The following is a 15,350-nucleotide window of genomic DNA, read 5'->3' as shown; positions in this document are numbered from 1 at the left end:
TGCACTGTGTGCACTTGGTATTGCTCAACCTTACTAAATACTTCAACCAGCAGTAGCGCAACCTTACGCTGACCTCTACACAACAGACATTACATGCAGTGGCAGAATACAAGAATATCTTTTTCCGAAAATTCTATCTTTCGTACATCCTTTCGACACATAACGCTCATTCGAGGATATACGTACATGCTTTTCGGCACATAATGATCATTCGCAATAGAAAGGTCCATTGAACAAACAAACAAACAGACAAACAAAAACAAACAAACAAAAAATCGCACGGTATTTGCAACTTTGAAAATCATTCTTTAGACGACCTAATTCTCTATCAGGCTTATCTTCTCCACGCAAAGAAAACTGGGCAGGTCAACTGGTGAACGAAATTCGGGACGGATTGGAGAGGCCGTGAAAGGTCATTCAGCCAGCCAATCAGTCAGACAGGACACAGACCAACTGACCAAAAAGCCAGCGCTGTCCCGGACAGTAGCCATAACGTGGACGGACACAACTGTAGCAGTTCACATACACGGCACACACACACACACACCATGACGCACTCCGCACATCTGCTTCTCTGCCTTGGTCTGGCCTGCGTGTCGGCTGTGGTCGGCAAAGTGTCCTTCTCCGTCACCGACTGTGGTAAGTGAACACAAAGAACAGCAGAATAAAAGGTACATGAATAAAGCAAAACAAAAAAAAAGAACTTTACATATCAGTTTGTTAATTAAAGAAACAAACAAAACCAGCAGCAGCTTCAACAAAAGCACACACACACACACACACACACACACACACACATATATATATATATATAGAGAGAGAGAGAGATGGCGCGGTGTCCAGTTTTTTTTTAAACTTGGGATTGACTTCCAAGAGTTTATACATACATATATATATATATATATATATATATAATATATATATATATATATATATATATATATATATATATATACTTTCTCTCTCTCAGTGGTCAGCAGTGTAGCCTGCTGCAGTCTGACCAGTTACAAAGGCAGTCTCTATCGTCAAGTCAAGAAGCTATCAAATGACACAAGACAAGACAAGACAAGACATATAGTTTTCTGAACGGGCGTGTCTGCCCATGTCAGTGGGAATAGTGGGACGGGGACTCTGTGTGTGCGTGTGTGTGTGTGTGTGTGTGTGAGAGAGAGAGAGAGAGAGAGAGAGAGAGGTGCATTCAAGCACACATACACAAGTGAACAGGAGAAAATGAATGTCCTGACAGGCCTATGTTAAACGATCTAACAAGTCTTGACTTGTTTCCCCAGAGTCCAAATGTCAACTTGTGTCTTGTTGATCATTCGTCAACTGTCCACCGCTTCCCAAATCTGTTGCTCATTCCTCGCCTGGTGGACAACTGATTTGTCTTAACGCCGACATCCACACGGATGTTAGGATGTGAACATCCGTGCAGGTGTTCGTGTTACGAGTAAAGCCTGTTCTTCAAACTAGTTATGAATGCTTGTTTCCCGTACTGTACTGTACTGTACTGTACTGTACTGTACTGTACTGTATATTGTGTTGTATTTGTTGTGGTGCTTTGCCTGGCTTAGCTTACCACGGTGTTGTGTGGTGCTGTGTCCCTTGCCTTGCCTTGCCTTGCTTGCCTCAACTTGCTTTGCATTGCTGAAAAGCGCTTCCCATGTATTGCCTTGTGTTGTGTTGTGTCACTTTCTTGTTGCATTATATAATCATCTGTATGTGAAATTCAGGCTGCTCGGCCTTCTGAGAACATAAAGCAGCATCAACAAAAATTTTCATCTTTAACTGGTGACTGGTGAACATTTTTGTCTTATCAAAACGGACATTTCTGTATATTTGCTAGGCGCTACTCTTTTTGTTGGTTCGGGTTCTTTTTAAGCGCCGGTGGTATGAACAGTTCTCAAAAAAATAAGTAAACTTACTCGCCAAGTTACATCCACTGCATTCACTTCAAATTTCTGGCGTCAAGGCACACAATCGTGCTGTGTAAAATACACACCAATTCAGTCTCGCGGCCAAACTTAAGTTTTGTTGTTGTTGATGTTGTTGTTTTATGTAGGTTTTCGGGCGTTGGACATCTGATCCAATGTTCGCCAGTGATTAATTTTTTTTTTTTTTTTTTTTTTTTAGTTCGAGGCTCCAGTTTCAGCATGGTGTTGTGATTTGGGGAAAGGAACTTTACTCCAATATTCTTCACTCTACCTAGGCGTGAAGGGGTGCCTGACTTCCGTTTGGGAAAGGTAAAATTAGCGGAAGGAGAGGACTGGGCCCCGCCTTCCTTTTCGAAGACCAAGACACAGCGGATATGATTCACTGCCCCCAGTGGCCCTAAATGAAGGCTATGGAACCTTTAAAAATTGTAATGAGACATGAATGTGACCATTTCTTCCTCTGTTCTGTTCGGAGACAAGTAGCAGAAAGGTTAAGACGCTTATGTTCCAGTACAGTGTTCGTCTAGGTTTGAATCCCGGTCTCACCCTTTCTCCCGAGTTTGACTGGAAAATCGAACTGAGCGTCTGGTCATTCGGATGAGACGATAAACCGAGGTCCCATGTGCAGCACGCACTTGGCGCACTGAGCCCATGGAGACATAAGTGTTGTGCTATGGTAAAATTATGTCACTTGAAGAAATCCACTCTGAAAGGTTCACACACACGTCAGTGTTCTACGTAGCGTACATACGGATTGGTCCGGATGCAGTGACGCCGCCTTGGAGAAAACTAACTGAGATCTTATTATCTATCCAATTGACAGCCAGTCAGAAAGAAACGGAGCTGATGACCTTCCCCGAGGCCCGTCTCTCCCCCTACCCTGTGCCCGTCCCCGGGGACCTCAGTGTGTCCGGGTCGCTCCGACTGAACCGCAACGCCACGGGGTCCGTCTCCCTGGACGTGACCATCGAACGCTACGTGGGCTTCTTCTGGCTGTCCGTGCCCTGCATCAGCAACGTGGGCAGCTGGTGAGTGGTGTGTGTGTAGTGTGTGTGTGGTAGGGGATGCTGGCGTGCGATGTGTGTGTGTGTGTGTGTGGTAGGGGAAGGGGCACGTGGTGTGTGTGTGTGTGTGTGTGTGTGTGTGTGTGTGTGTACGCGCTTGTGTGTATGTGTGGGGTAATGGGTGAATTTACTATGTGTGTATGTGTGTGTGTGACAGTTGGGTGTATGTGTGAGGGGGGTAATGGGTGGGGGAAATCGTATGTGTGTGCGTGCGTGCGTGTGTGTGTGTGTGTGTGTGTGTGTGTGGATGTGCGTGTGTTTTGTGTGTGTCTACGTGTGTCTTGTTATTGTTGTTGCTGTTGTATTTGTGGTGATGGTGGTAGGTCCTGTGGGTGGATGAGAGAGAGCTGTTGTTAGTGGGGGCCAGTTGTGTGTGTGTGTTTGTGTCTGAGTACGCGTGTATATATGTATATCTATATATCATATACATATATGCGGGCGCATGCATAGGTTGTTTTTGTTGACGGTGTCCTGGTAGGTCGGTATGTGGTTGAGAGAGATTTGCCGTTGTCGTTGTTGCTTTTGTTGTGGTGGTGGTGGTGTATGTGTGTGGTGTGTTTGTGTATGGGTGAGTATGCGTGTGTGTGTGTGTGTTCGCGCGCGTGCCGCGTGCGTGTGAGTATGTGTATACCCCCGGATCATTCATCTATACATTTCATGAACGATATATTATTCCACGAACTCTGGAACTCAAAACGCGGTGCAGTACGTACAATGACGCGTGCGGCTTGCTGGAGACCAATTACGGAGCGGGCTCGGGGGTGGCCTGCCCTCCCCAGGTGACGTCCACCGGCCTGCGCTGCACCTGCCCCTTCCCCGCCGGCACCTACTCCATGAACAACGCCGTCTTCAACATCCCAGAGCTCAGCGGCCTCTGGTCCTGGCTGGCTGAGGTAGGTCTGTGACTGACTGAGAGGGTTGTTGCGCGCGGCATGTGCCATTGCAGAGTCGACAATACAGTATTGTCGCCGGCAACAATCCATGCAGGATTGAAAATACAAGTCGGAACAAAAGTACCAGTGCAGAGGGGCGACAATGATTATGTGCAGTGAGGGCTGCAAGTATTGTCGCCGGCACCAATCCATGCAGGGGCGACAATACAAGCCGCAACAACAGCTCCAGTGCAGAGGGGCGACAATAATTTCTGCGCAGTGAGGCCTGGGGCTGCACGTATTGTCGCCGGCACCAATCCATGAAGAAGCGACAATACATGCCGCAACAAGGGTAGCATCAGTCCTCCCCTTGTTCGCCTATTCGCCTATGTGGAATGGCGGCTGGCATAGTGGTAACGGAAGTCAGTGAGAGTTCTGACCGACCGCATGGGGATCGAATCCGACACTCGTCAATATTTTCTCTCACCTCTCTGCTAGACCTTGAGTGCTGGTGGCCTGGACGCTAATCATTCGCAGGGTGAATGAGACGACTAAACCGAGGACCCGCGTGCAGCACTGATGCACTTAGTGAGCTCTTAAAGAACCCACAGCAATATAAGGGTTGTCCTCGGCGGCAAAATTCTGAAGAAAAATCAACTCCGATATACATGTGTAAGTGTGCGCCGGCAACAATCCATGCAGGATTGAAAATACAAGTCGGAACAAAAGTACCAGTGCAGAGGGGCGACAATGATTATGTGCAGTGAGGGCTGCAAGTATTGTCGGAATGACACAGGAAACGATTGATGAGCGTCTAATTTTAAAGGCGGTTGTCAGTCGGCTCTCCCCATGCAAACAGCCTGTTGGGTAAATGATTCTGTGTATGAAAGCGCTTTCAGTTTGATCTCTGACCGAAGATAGGCGCTAGACCGAAGATAGCTGTTAGATACACAGGTATGTTAAAATGTATGTATGCAGTGTGTGTGTGTGTGTGTGTGTGTGTGTGTGTGTAGTCACATTTTGGTGTGTGTATGTAACATGGATATAATGTTTTATGTTAACAAATGCGTTTTTGTAAAGCACCTAGAGCAGATTTCTGGATAGTGTGCTATATAGTGTCCATCATTATTATTATTATTATTATTATAAATATTGATAATTATCACTGATAATCATTCCCAATTCGCCATGGTGTGATTCTTTACACATCTACCTTCAGAGGAAAATAGTTGCTGGAGCAGTACAAAGATAATACTGTTTATAATTATGATGATGGAAGAGAAATGGTAATAGTGGGGGTGGGGAGGGGGGGGGGCAAGGCGCGCGGGGAGTAGGGAAACTGAAAAGAAATCAAGGAGATCGAGTCAGTGGTGAGACTGTTGCTTGGTTTGCATATTTCAGACACACAATTCTCTGATCCGTTGTCAGGGCTGACTCAATAATAAACCACAATAGATTTTTAATCCCCGTACCAACGGCAAGGAGTACAGAAGAGAGAGATTCTGAGAAAAATAGTGCGTGGGGATGCGTTTATACAGCACTCAAAAAAAAAAAAAAAAAAAATCGCAACAGAACAGATACTGACACACAAATACACCGAATACAGTCTTATTGGAGATATATGGTTGCAAACAATACATCGAATACATTCTCATTAGATATATTATAACAAATGCAAGAACAGAAGTTGTAATTTTTCGGGAGACTCCGCGGAAAAAGACACAGAGACAGACAGACGCAGAAATAGATAGACGACAGACAGACTGAAGAACAGAGATGTGTGCGTGGGTTGATAAAGGAAATGTAGCCTACAAATTGGACCGAGAGTCGAAACGTGGTTGACACAGAAATCTGGACACAGATCAGGATGATTCGGTCATGTTGCGCTATCTCTTCCGGATGCCCAGTGATAAGCAAGTAGGGTGAAGAAAATCGCAATGGAATCACGTTTCACCTTTGCCGATCAGCTGATCTCTGCTTTGTCCGAGAGTCTGTGTCCACCTTTTTGTTCCACATGGGGTCAAGATTCCTTGTTATCTTGTGTAGGTCATACACTTGACTTACTTTTGTTGTCTGTCATTTGGTGTATCCTATACCATATTTATTTGACTTTAAAGAAATTTGCTTTTATCCTGTAGAAGTCAAACCTTGCTTAAATTATTTCTACATAATTTTTGTCCACCTTCTGGGAACGTATATTATAATGATGGTCCACATTTTGAGAACGTATATATAATTCTTGTCTACCATCTGGGAACGTGTATATAATTCTTGTACACCTTTTGAGAACGTACATGTAATTTTTGTCCACCATCTGGGAACGTAAATGTATCTCTAAAATTTCTTGGAACGTACTTGTCATTATTGTACGCTTTCTGAGAACGATAAGAGGTCTATATTATTCTCATCAGTCCACCTTCTTGGAATGTACATATCATTTTTGTCCTCCATCTGGGAACGTATAACTATATCAATCTATGTAATTCTTGTCAACTTTCTGGGAACGTTTCTCAGTCAACACAACATTGTCCACTTTCTGGGAACATATATAATTCTTGTCCTCGTTACGGGAACGTATATGTATGTCCACTTAATTCTAGCCCACCTTCTGGGAAAGTATATATAATTCCTGTTCACCTTCTTGGGACGCGTTTATAATTCTTTTCCACCTTCTGGGAAGGTTAATACAATCACTAACCACTATATGCGAACGTATATATAATTCCTGTTACATTATGGGAACGGTAGATATGCCATTTTTGTCAGCCTTCTGGGAACGCATGTTTAATTCATGTCCCCCTTTTGGGAACACACACACACACACACACATATATATATATATATATTCTGGGAATGTTGATCTAACACTGGCCCATTACTCACGTCCGTGTCTATGTTCACAGGGAGACTACCGCGTCACGCTCAAGCTGACCGACAACCCAACAGGGCAGCAACTGGCATGCCAGAAAGTGGAGGCAACTATCGTGGATGGGCACCCTTCCTGCAGTGGATTTCTCTGCAGCATCTTTGGCTGATTCCACTGCGCCCCATACCTCTACCCTCACCCCTTCTCCCAAACCCCCTCACCTCTCCTGCTGCAGCTTCTGTCACCACTGCTGTTTGCACAGAGTTCTTTCCCATATGGATAGCTTGAGTTGTGTTATTGTTGCTGTTGTTTTTAAGTTACATTCTAACGATTATATAACATTCAGAATATGTCTGTTAAACAAAAATCATGGACAAACTGAATCACATTCTTTTCAATTAACAAGGAGGCAGGAAATGATGACAGTGTCGTTGCTTGTTATGAATTGCACAATAGACGACAGCCGAAAATGCCACTTCCGATTATGTTGCAAGACATGGATTACATGCTACTTATTGCACTAAACATCCTCTTCGCACTTCAGTACAATTTGTCAAGTCATAAAGTATTTGTATTCCGTGCTGTTCGAGTATTAAAATATGATGAATCAAGCACCAAGTTCGTCAAATGTTTTCTTCATCATTTTTTTTCCTTCGACGCTTGGTAATACTGAAGAGCGAGTTTGAGTTCATATTGTCTCGCTGTTGTTTTACGTTTCATAACTGTAGTGTGTTCTTCTTCCTGTAGTCAATCAGATACATACTGGCATGAGTGGGTATTGAAGCTCTCTCTCTCTCTCTCTCTCTCTCTCTCTCTCAATACATTTGTTTTCTCTCTCTCGCTCTCAAACACAACGGTGACACAACTTCCACACACATCTTGCACACAACAGCACAAGACTGATAATTTACGGCTGCGATTTATTCGTCTCAGTCATACAGATACGGGTATCAGGAAAGATGACGCAAGTGCTACAGTCGAGTACATAATTACGTACATAGACGTGCGTATTAGTACTAGTCGTAGTGGTAGTTATAATAGTTTCATTTAAAGTGTGTGTGTGTGTGTATGTGTGTGTGTGTGTGTGTGTACTGTTCCAAGTTATTGTACGAATACAACAGCTGTAATCAGTCAGCTATGACGAGGCAACCACCACAAAATATGCTTATTCAGCTAAAAGGATGAACCATTCAACCAATTATAACAACTAAAATGAGGGAAAAAATAATGAATATTATTATATAACAAACGAGTACTGTTATTTTCAATGAAATAGGTTGAACTTGTGTGTGTGTGTGTGTGTGTGTATGTGTGTGTGTGTGTGTGTGTTTGTACCACGTCTCTGGGCAAACTCAACCTGAGATAATAAAGTGATTCGAATTCGGATTTTTGTGTATATTTTCTTGCCTTACATAAACATCTGGTATGTTTTCATTATTGATTCACACCCAACTGCAAAGCAACAAACAAGAAAGCGATATATTTCTACACAAAGCAAAAGTGCTAAAACATAGTTGACTTTCTTGTTAAACACGATCTTTGCTGCTTGTGTGAATATTTCCTTTCTTATTTTTTAATATTCTTTTTTTTCCCCTGATAAAATTATTTCTGTGGTACGAATTCACTATTTCTGTGGTACAAACTATATCTCCGCAAATTTCAAAATAATTTATCATAACCATATGGAATAACAAGATGACAAAAACACTTTTTTCGTGTTTAATCATGAAACTGGAGATATTTGTACAACTTGCTGCTACAGAAACACTGGTGTAAACAAAACCAGAGCACTGACAAAACAAAGCATTAACCTCCACTGGCACTTCTACATAACTCTCTCTCTCTCTCTCTCTCTCTGTGTGTGTGTGTGTGTGTGTGTGTGTGTGTGTGAAAAGACTGCAAATTAAAAAATAAATTATCATCAACAACAACAACAATAATAATAATAATATCATTGTTAAAAAGATAAAGGGAAAGAAAGTGGGATGCAAAAAAAATGATTTTTTTAAAGGTTTTTTTTTAAAGCTTGTCTACTGCTCCATTGCTGACACTGAGGTACATACACATACGTAGGCGCAACCGTCCATCTGTACAAACAGCTACAGTTACTGGCAAACTCCACATATTAATTAACATGACCGTGTCGATTCATAATATTCAACAAATGTGAGGGAAATGGTATACTACTTGTAACAGGCACTGATAAAAAAAAAATTAAAAAAATAAATAAAAAAGAGAGAGAGAGAGAGAAGAATATATGTGAAAGACATATAACACAGAAATATGAAAGAGATATAATATATATATGTCACACGCACACACACACACACACACACACTGGCACAAATTAAATATACTAAGACAGAGATAAACATTAAAAAAAAAAAAAAGAACTTGACAAGAGAAAGTGGGATGAATGATTCAAAGTAAAAAAATAAAAAAATAAAAAAGAGGAAAAAGAATAAGACAAGGCGAAAAACACTATTTTCACACACACACACACACACACATGCGCGCGCGCGCGCGCGCTCACACACCACAAGAAATAATCTCTGCACGTAACTGGCAAACACCACAGACTACCATGCCCGTGTCAATACAAAGCATTCAACAGGAATGAAACTCACTCAATAAGTCAACAGTAAGAGGTACTGATAGTTAAAAAAAGCAACAAACAAACTTATACACAATGTACATGATTAACCAAACCACAAAAGACAAACTATCCAATTTAAATCCCAGGCATTATACACCTTAGTAAATAAAATGATTTGGATTAAACAACTGACACTGAAGCAGACGTCAAAAGGGCTTGTAAGAGACGTAAGGCAAATGGTGTGTGTGTCAGTGTGTGTGTGCGCGCGTGTGTGTGTGTGTGAAACATAAGCCACAGTTCTTAAGTTTTCCAGAAAGTGGAAGAAGCGTAATATATTTTTTTTTAATCTGCCATGGTGTGAATTTGACATAGATAAGATCTGTTGGCTTGGAGAGGAGTTTGGTTGCATTTTTTTCTTCTCCTTCTTTTCTTCCCACGAATAACTGAACTATTTTACAGATGCCCAAATATTTTTAACCCCCTTAACACACACACACACACACAACCTCCTCCTAACACACACACACACACACACACACACACACACAATTATTCTGTGTGCTCCAAGGATACTTTTTTTTCTGAAGGTAGTTATACGGTTTGGCCAGAAATTTGAAACCATTCACTCTCCCCAAATATTCCTCTGTCAAAGAACATCAATGATATAGTGGTATTGTACATGCTTGTATGTTGATCGACATTTGTAACTATTTGTCATGTGCATCCGGTTTTTTTTTCTGCAGTGAGGCAAGGAAGCAATGACTATGAGGTTTCCAAATAGGGTCTTTCAAAAACCACCCACTGTCAAATTCATACCGGGACAAATTTTGTATTTGCTTCAACAGTTTTCTGCTGGAAATGGAATATTTTATATATGACTTATAAGTATACTTTTTTTACTTCAGCATGTGAGCTATCTCGATCCAATCATATTCAACAGAGTGGCAGTAACTGAATACATTTGATTTAACACAGTAGAAATTATATACATGAGGCATCGCATGTGAGATAATTGTGATTCCCACAAACAAAACGCACACACAGTGGTCGTTGCAGGAAAAACAAAAACGAAATGATGTGGAAAAACAAAAACGAAATGATGTGGAAAAATCAGAAGAAAAGAAAACGATACACATTCTACATGAATATATGCCAAACACAAATCAATACTCAGAAATAATCCACAAAAAAACGTAGTTGTTGGAACACTGTTGATGGTGACCGACCATCTCCACGGAGACAGGACAGCAAATTCAATCGTCGTCAGTAAGAACCAGAGGGCGCTCCATAGCTCTTTGCTGTCTGATCCGCTCCAGCTGTTCGTTCTGCTGCTTGAGCATCTCCTTCAGCTGCCGGATGCGGTCCGAGGACGAGGTAGACGAAGCCTCTGGGGACGAGGAGCGCTGGCGGGCCGCGTGGGAGGAGTACAACGAGGTCAAAGGCGACATGAAAAATGGTGGCTGAACAGTGTGTGGTGATGTTGACGAGCCAGGCGTCGGCTCCTGGCTCTCGGGTTCACAGGAAAAGACAATCGTCGAGGTCTCACAGCGCCCACTGTCGTCCATCGCGGGCGAGTCGGTTTGGTTCCGTTCAGACAAGGACGAAGACGGTGGTTTTCTTTTAATGGCTTTCGAACGTCTTTTGCGCCCCCCAGACTTCTTAGATCTGAGTGGTGAAGGAGTGAGAGTGTCCTCGGAAGACGTCAGAGAACGGCCACTTCTATCTGACCGTGAGGAAAGCGGGGCCTCAGGGGTAAGCACCGGAGGCTCATCGTACATACGTCTCTCTGCCTCACACACAGATGATTCCAGGTCTGGACAATCCAGGTCTGCTGGTGGTTCAGCTGAATCAGAGTCAAAGACTGGATCAGTCAAATGGAAACCGACCGGAGGGTCTGTACTCTCATAGTCATTCGGCACGTTAGTTGGTTGTGAACACTGTTCTGCGCATGAATTGCTGTCAGCTGCGCTCATTTTGGTGCTGTCTGGGCCGGAGGAAACACTGTCCTGTTCAAGATGTGACCCATCAGATGGATACCCAAAAGCGCATGGCTCTGTTTTAATGACAACTCCTGGTGGCAGGGGGTATTTCTTTTCTAAACTGGCACGTTTCAGTTTGTGCCTGACTTCCTCACTGACAGGAGTTTGTTTGTTCTCGTCACTGACTCTCTTGCTGACAGCGGCTGATACTCCGGGTTCACCTACCTTGGTAGACATAACTGTATGTGACGCTGTTGAACTGGTGCATGATGTTGAACAAGTCCACTGTGGATTAGCAGAAGTCCCATGTGGCACGATACCTGATGCATCAGATGAAACCTCTCCAAGGTCGGTCTGCTTTCTTTTGGTGTTCACGCTGTCGTTTCCAGGCACACGTTCACTCCTGGATGCATCTGCTGTGGCCGGAGCCAGTCCCGCAGAGGTCGTTGTGGTGGATACTGAAGTCTGCCCATGTCCAGCCACGATGATAACAGGCCCTGCAGATTTGGCACCAGTCTTGTGAGACAACTGATCTGAATGCAACACTGAAACATATCCTGGAGCTACAGTTGAAGGAACCTGACTGGTTACTGGGACAGGCATTAACACATGGCTGCCTACTTGGAGAGTACCAGAGGGAGCTGATTTCAGATGAGAGGTAACTTTATCTCTCTGGATTTGCATTCCTGAGATCGTGGAAGGTCCTGGTGCCACACTTGTGAGTTTGGAAATTGAAACGGGTGGCTTTGGTGCCGGCACCACTTTAACGAACTTGGGAGTGGGCGTTTGTTTCACTGATGAATATGTGCATGCTACTTCACTTTTTCCATCTTTGCTCTTCAATGATATGAGCGTTGTAGGCTGTGCCTTTTTCAGAGGTTGTGGCGCTTGAGAGGCACTGGAAACCTGAATCACTTTGACGCCTGCATTTTGCCTCTGACCACCTTGCACCCCAGAAAGCAACAAGGAAGATGCAGGTTTCCCAAGTGGTATCAGTGCCGGGTTTCCCGGTGTTTTAACAAAAACCGTGTTCGATGCTGGTTTTACAGGAATTGGACTGCTTCTTGTTACTGGACCACATGAACTGACCATAACAACTCCGCTAGAGGAAGAGGCTGAACAATTTCCCTTCACGGATCCCGATATGAGAGAAGGTCTATGATGCTGTGGTTTTGCCAATACTGGCATCCCACTGGTAAGTGTTTCTTTCGGAGCTGCAATGGGTACTATTCGTGGAATGCTGTTTAACTGCTCATACTTATGTTGCACAGCAGGAGACGGTGCATTTGAGAAGACTGAACTGGTGGAAGAATTGTTCTGAACCTTCCCTGTTGACACCGATACCACTGACCCTGTGTTATTCACAATAAAATAAACTGGAGCAGCGCCTTGTGGCAGTGGGGTTTGGCTCCCTGGTAAGCCTGTCAGCAAGCTGATGCCTGAGGAAACGGGCGGCACTGGCTTTTTGGTAGTTCTGGGCTGGATTTTCACCACAGGAGTGCCAGGATTCAACTTTCCAGATCCTGAAGTCCCACCAGCTACAACAGAGTGCGGTAGTTTTCTCACTGCAGAAACGTGACTGGTTGGAACTGATCCAGGAGTCACTATTTTCACAGTGTTAGAGTTTGCAGAAGACAGCTGGACATTTTTCGCTGAGGACGAGGATGATGTTCGTACTGTGGAGGTGCCCAACAGACGGCCTTTCTCGGTCTTTGCAACTGAGTAAACTGGAAGGATACTCTGAGCTGAACTTGTGCTCTGTGGAGAGGTCACAAACTTGAGGACAACTTTCACAGGTTGCGAGGATGTAGCTTGTCCTGAGCTATGACATGATGATTTAGGTGCTGATGAAGGTAAGGAAAGAACAGGAGGTAAGGAAAGAACAGGAGGTAAGGAAATAACTGGTGCCGTTTGTGGCCTAACTTTTGATATCAAAATTTGTGGCTGGTTGACTGACTGAGTTGGCTGACTCTGGGATACTGTTGTGAGTGACTGAGCCCTGCGATTTGTTGTCACTGAGTCTGAACCAAGACTGCTATCTGTGGAACCGAAAGATGAGAAAGATCCACGCGTACTACCTAGGGTAGCAACAACTGTTTGTGCAGAAGTGTCCGCTGGGAATTCGCCTATGGGTAATGTTCTAACCTGAGTTTGTGTTCCAGAAGCTGTTATTTGTTGACTGTTCTCTCCTCCTCTGCTGGATAAAGAACTACTCTGCTCACTTAGAAACTTGTTTTCATAGGTGTTTTCGTTGTCCTTTCCCGCATTTTGTCCTTCATGCCCCACTTCACTTTCTCTGTAAGCCTTTTGGAAATTCATGGTAGCATTTGAATAAAATACCCTTGGATCAGATGTCAGAGATAAGTGACATGAGACGGCAGAAGACACTGGTACTGTAACAGTTGTTGCTGCTGTGGAGCATGTGGTTGGCAATGATAAAGAAGAAAATGATGGATCTACCAGTGATGGGCTCAGTAACGAGCTCTCACTGGTGAGTGTAACAGAAGATGTTTGCGTTACCGAACAAACTGTTGTGAGAGAACCATGTGGGGAAGATCTGCTTGTCGTGTCATCTGCCACACCATCTGTGGCACTTACGTCTGACACATTGAGCAAGGAAGACAAAATGCATGAATTTCCTTCTGTACATACATCTTCATAGTTCGATGAATGACCCTGTTTGATGTCTTCATGTGGCTTTCCATGGAATTCTTGCACTGGTGCAGTTGAAACCATTCTGTCAGTCACCTGTCCTGCAGTGGAATCGAGCATAGATGCTTTCCTTGGAATTTCTGTCTCTCTGTCGCCGGCAGACTTTTCTCTGTCAATCTTCCGCTTACTTTTCTCATGACACCTGATCAACTCTAACTCGCACAAATAGTTCAGAGTTCTGTTTCGGCAATGGTCAGAGCATTTTGACTGGTCTTCATAGTTTCCTTTCTTGTCAATCTTGCTAATATCCAGGCGCTCAAGAACAACAAAAGACGAGCCACATATGTCCAGCAGCTCCTCTTGAGTAACGTTCACGATCTGATGGAGAAAGTCAGTTCCAGTAGAAGTATCTTCCTTTTTTACTTGGTCGTATTCTTCCCATGTCAAGTCAGATGGCTGTTCTTCACTACTTGCTAAAGAAAACACAGAATCAATTTTGAATGGAAAGTTATGGACATCCTCAAAACCAGAGTCTTGAGTAGTGTTGCTAGACGCTTCCTTTACTTGCTGAAGGCTGCTGTCAAGAAAAGCAGTTCTGAGAAGCGATGTGGTCTTGGTCTTCTTTTCCTGAAAACTCTTCCTTGCTGTTTGTTTGAGCAATAATGAGACTTTGTCAGGATGAGATCTTGTTTCTGATTTGTGTGGCAGATAGTAAGGAAATACTTTGTGTGAATTCTTTTCAGCTTTAGTCGGCAGTACTGATGTTATCAAATTTTGATGTGATTCAGCCATTGTTTGACCCACCGGCAAAGTAAGCTTCTTGACGTCAGGCTTCAGCAGCGATTGGGTGCCCTGGCCTTTCAACACAGACAGAGGCTTGTCTGAAACCATCAAGACCTGAGGCCTCACCGCTGCTTTACCAGACTGGGAAACACTAAGATCCGCAGTGCTGGTAACTTTCCTTGCTGGCTGTTGTTTGACTGGAGAGTTCAACTTGAGGTTCAGCTGCTGACCGGCGGATGCCTGGAGCTTATACAGTCTGTTGGGGTTGTTGGGGAAGCTCATGAGAAGCTCTGGCTCCCCGCTTGCTGGACGGCTGATAAAAAATGAAGGATTGCCGGGTCCGGCCTCAGCTGCATAAGCTGAACTGGTTTGGACCAGGCGTAGGCCACTGCCTTGAGAAATCTGGAGTTTGAAGTTAAGAGGCCTGAAAAACAAACCCGATGTTAAGAGTCAAATAAAGCAAGTGCAAATTACATTGCATATCTGTCTGCAAACATTTTTCTTCCACTACTTTCCCTTCATTAAACATTCACATAAAAAAGAACGGAGAGAGACAGAAAGTCTACTGTCAGGATGTTTTATATATGCACACACACACACACTC

At 43.7% G+C, this 15,350-nt stretch overlaps 2 protein-coding genes across 3 annotated transcripts in view; one reads left to right on the top strand and one right to left on the bottom strand.

Annotated features, from left to right (window-relative positions):
* The first annotated feature begins 402 nt into the window (after positions 1-402).
* On the top strand, positions 403-7,320 carry LOC143283335 (ganglioside GM2 activator-like). The gene is made up of 4 exons (XM_076589538.1): positions 403-639; positions 2,758-2,962; positions 3,705-3,891; positions 6,774-7,320. The coding sequence occupies exons 1-4, from the start codon at positions 549-551 to the stop codon at positions 6,903-6,905; spliced, it is 615 nt and encodes a 204-aa protein (XP_076445653.1). The 5' UTR covers positions 403-548; the 3' UTR covers positions 6,906-7,320.
* A 328-nt stretch (positions 7,321-7,648) lies between these two features.
* LOC143282875 (uncharacterized) overlaps positions 7,649-15,350 on the bottom strand; it is a 13,385-nt gene continuing 5,683 nt past the window's right edge. For both annotated transcript variants that reach the window (XM_076588743.1, XM_076588744.1), the window contains one exon: positions 7,649-15,170. In XM_076588743.1, coding sequence (XP_076444858.1) covers positions 10,586-15,170 — 4,585 coding nt within the window. In that variant the 3' untranslated portion in view covers positions 7,649-10,585. The remainder of the gene's footprint in view (positions 15,171-15,350) is intronic.

This window comes from Babylonia areolata, chromosome 6, assembly GCF_041734735.1.
Source record: "Babylonia areolata isolate BAREFJ2019XMU chromosome 6, ASM4173473v1, whole genome shotgun sequence".
In the NCBI taxonomy this organism is placed as follows: Eukaryota; Metazoa; Mollusca; class Gastropoda; order Neogastropoda; family Buccinidae; genus Babylonia; species Babylonia areolata.
Note: the sequence above shows the minus strand (reverse complement) of the source record. Positions and strands in the feature narration are given on the sequence as shown.

What these genes read in the sequence shown, in the direction of transcription:
- LOC143283335 (XM_076589538.1), top strand. Translation starts at nt 549, where the DNA reads ATGACGCACTCCGCACATCTGCTTCTCTGCCTTGGTCTGGCCTGCGTG. An exon ending in ATCAGCAACGTGGGCAGCTG is followed by an intron (nt 2,963 to 3,704) that starts GTGAGTGGTGTG and finishes AACGCGGTGCAG; the next exon opens with TACGTACAATGACGCGTGCG. An exon ending in TCTGGTCCTGGCTGGCTGAG is followed by an intron (nt 3,892 to 6,773) that starts GTAGGTCTGTGA and finishes CTATGTTCACAG; the next exon opens with GGAGACTACCGCGTCACGCT.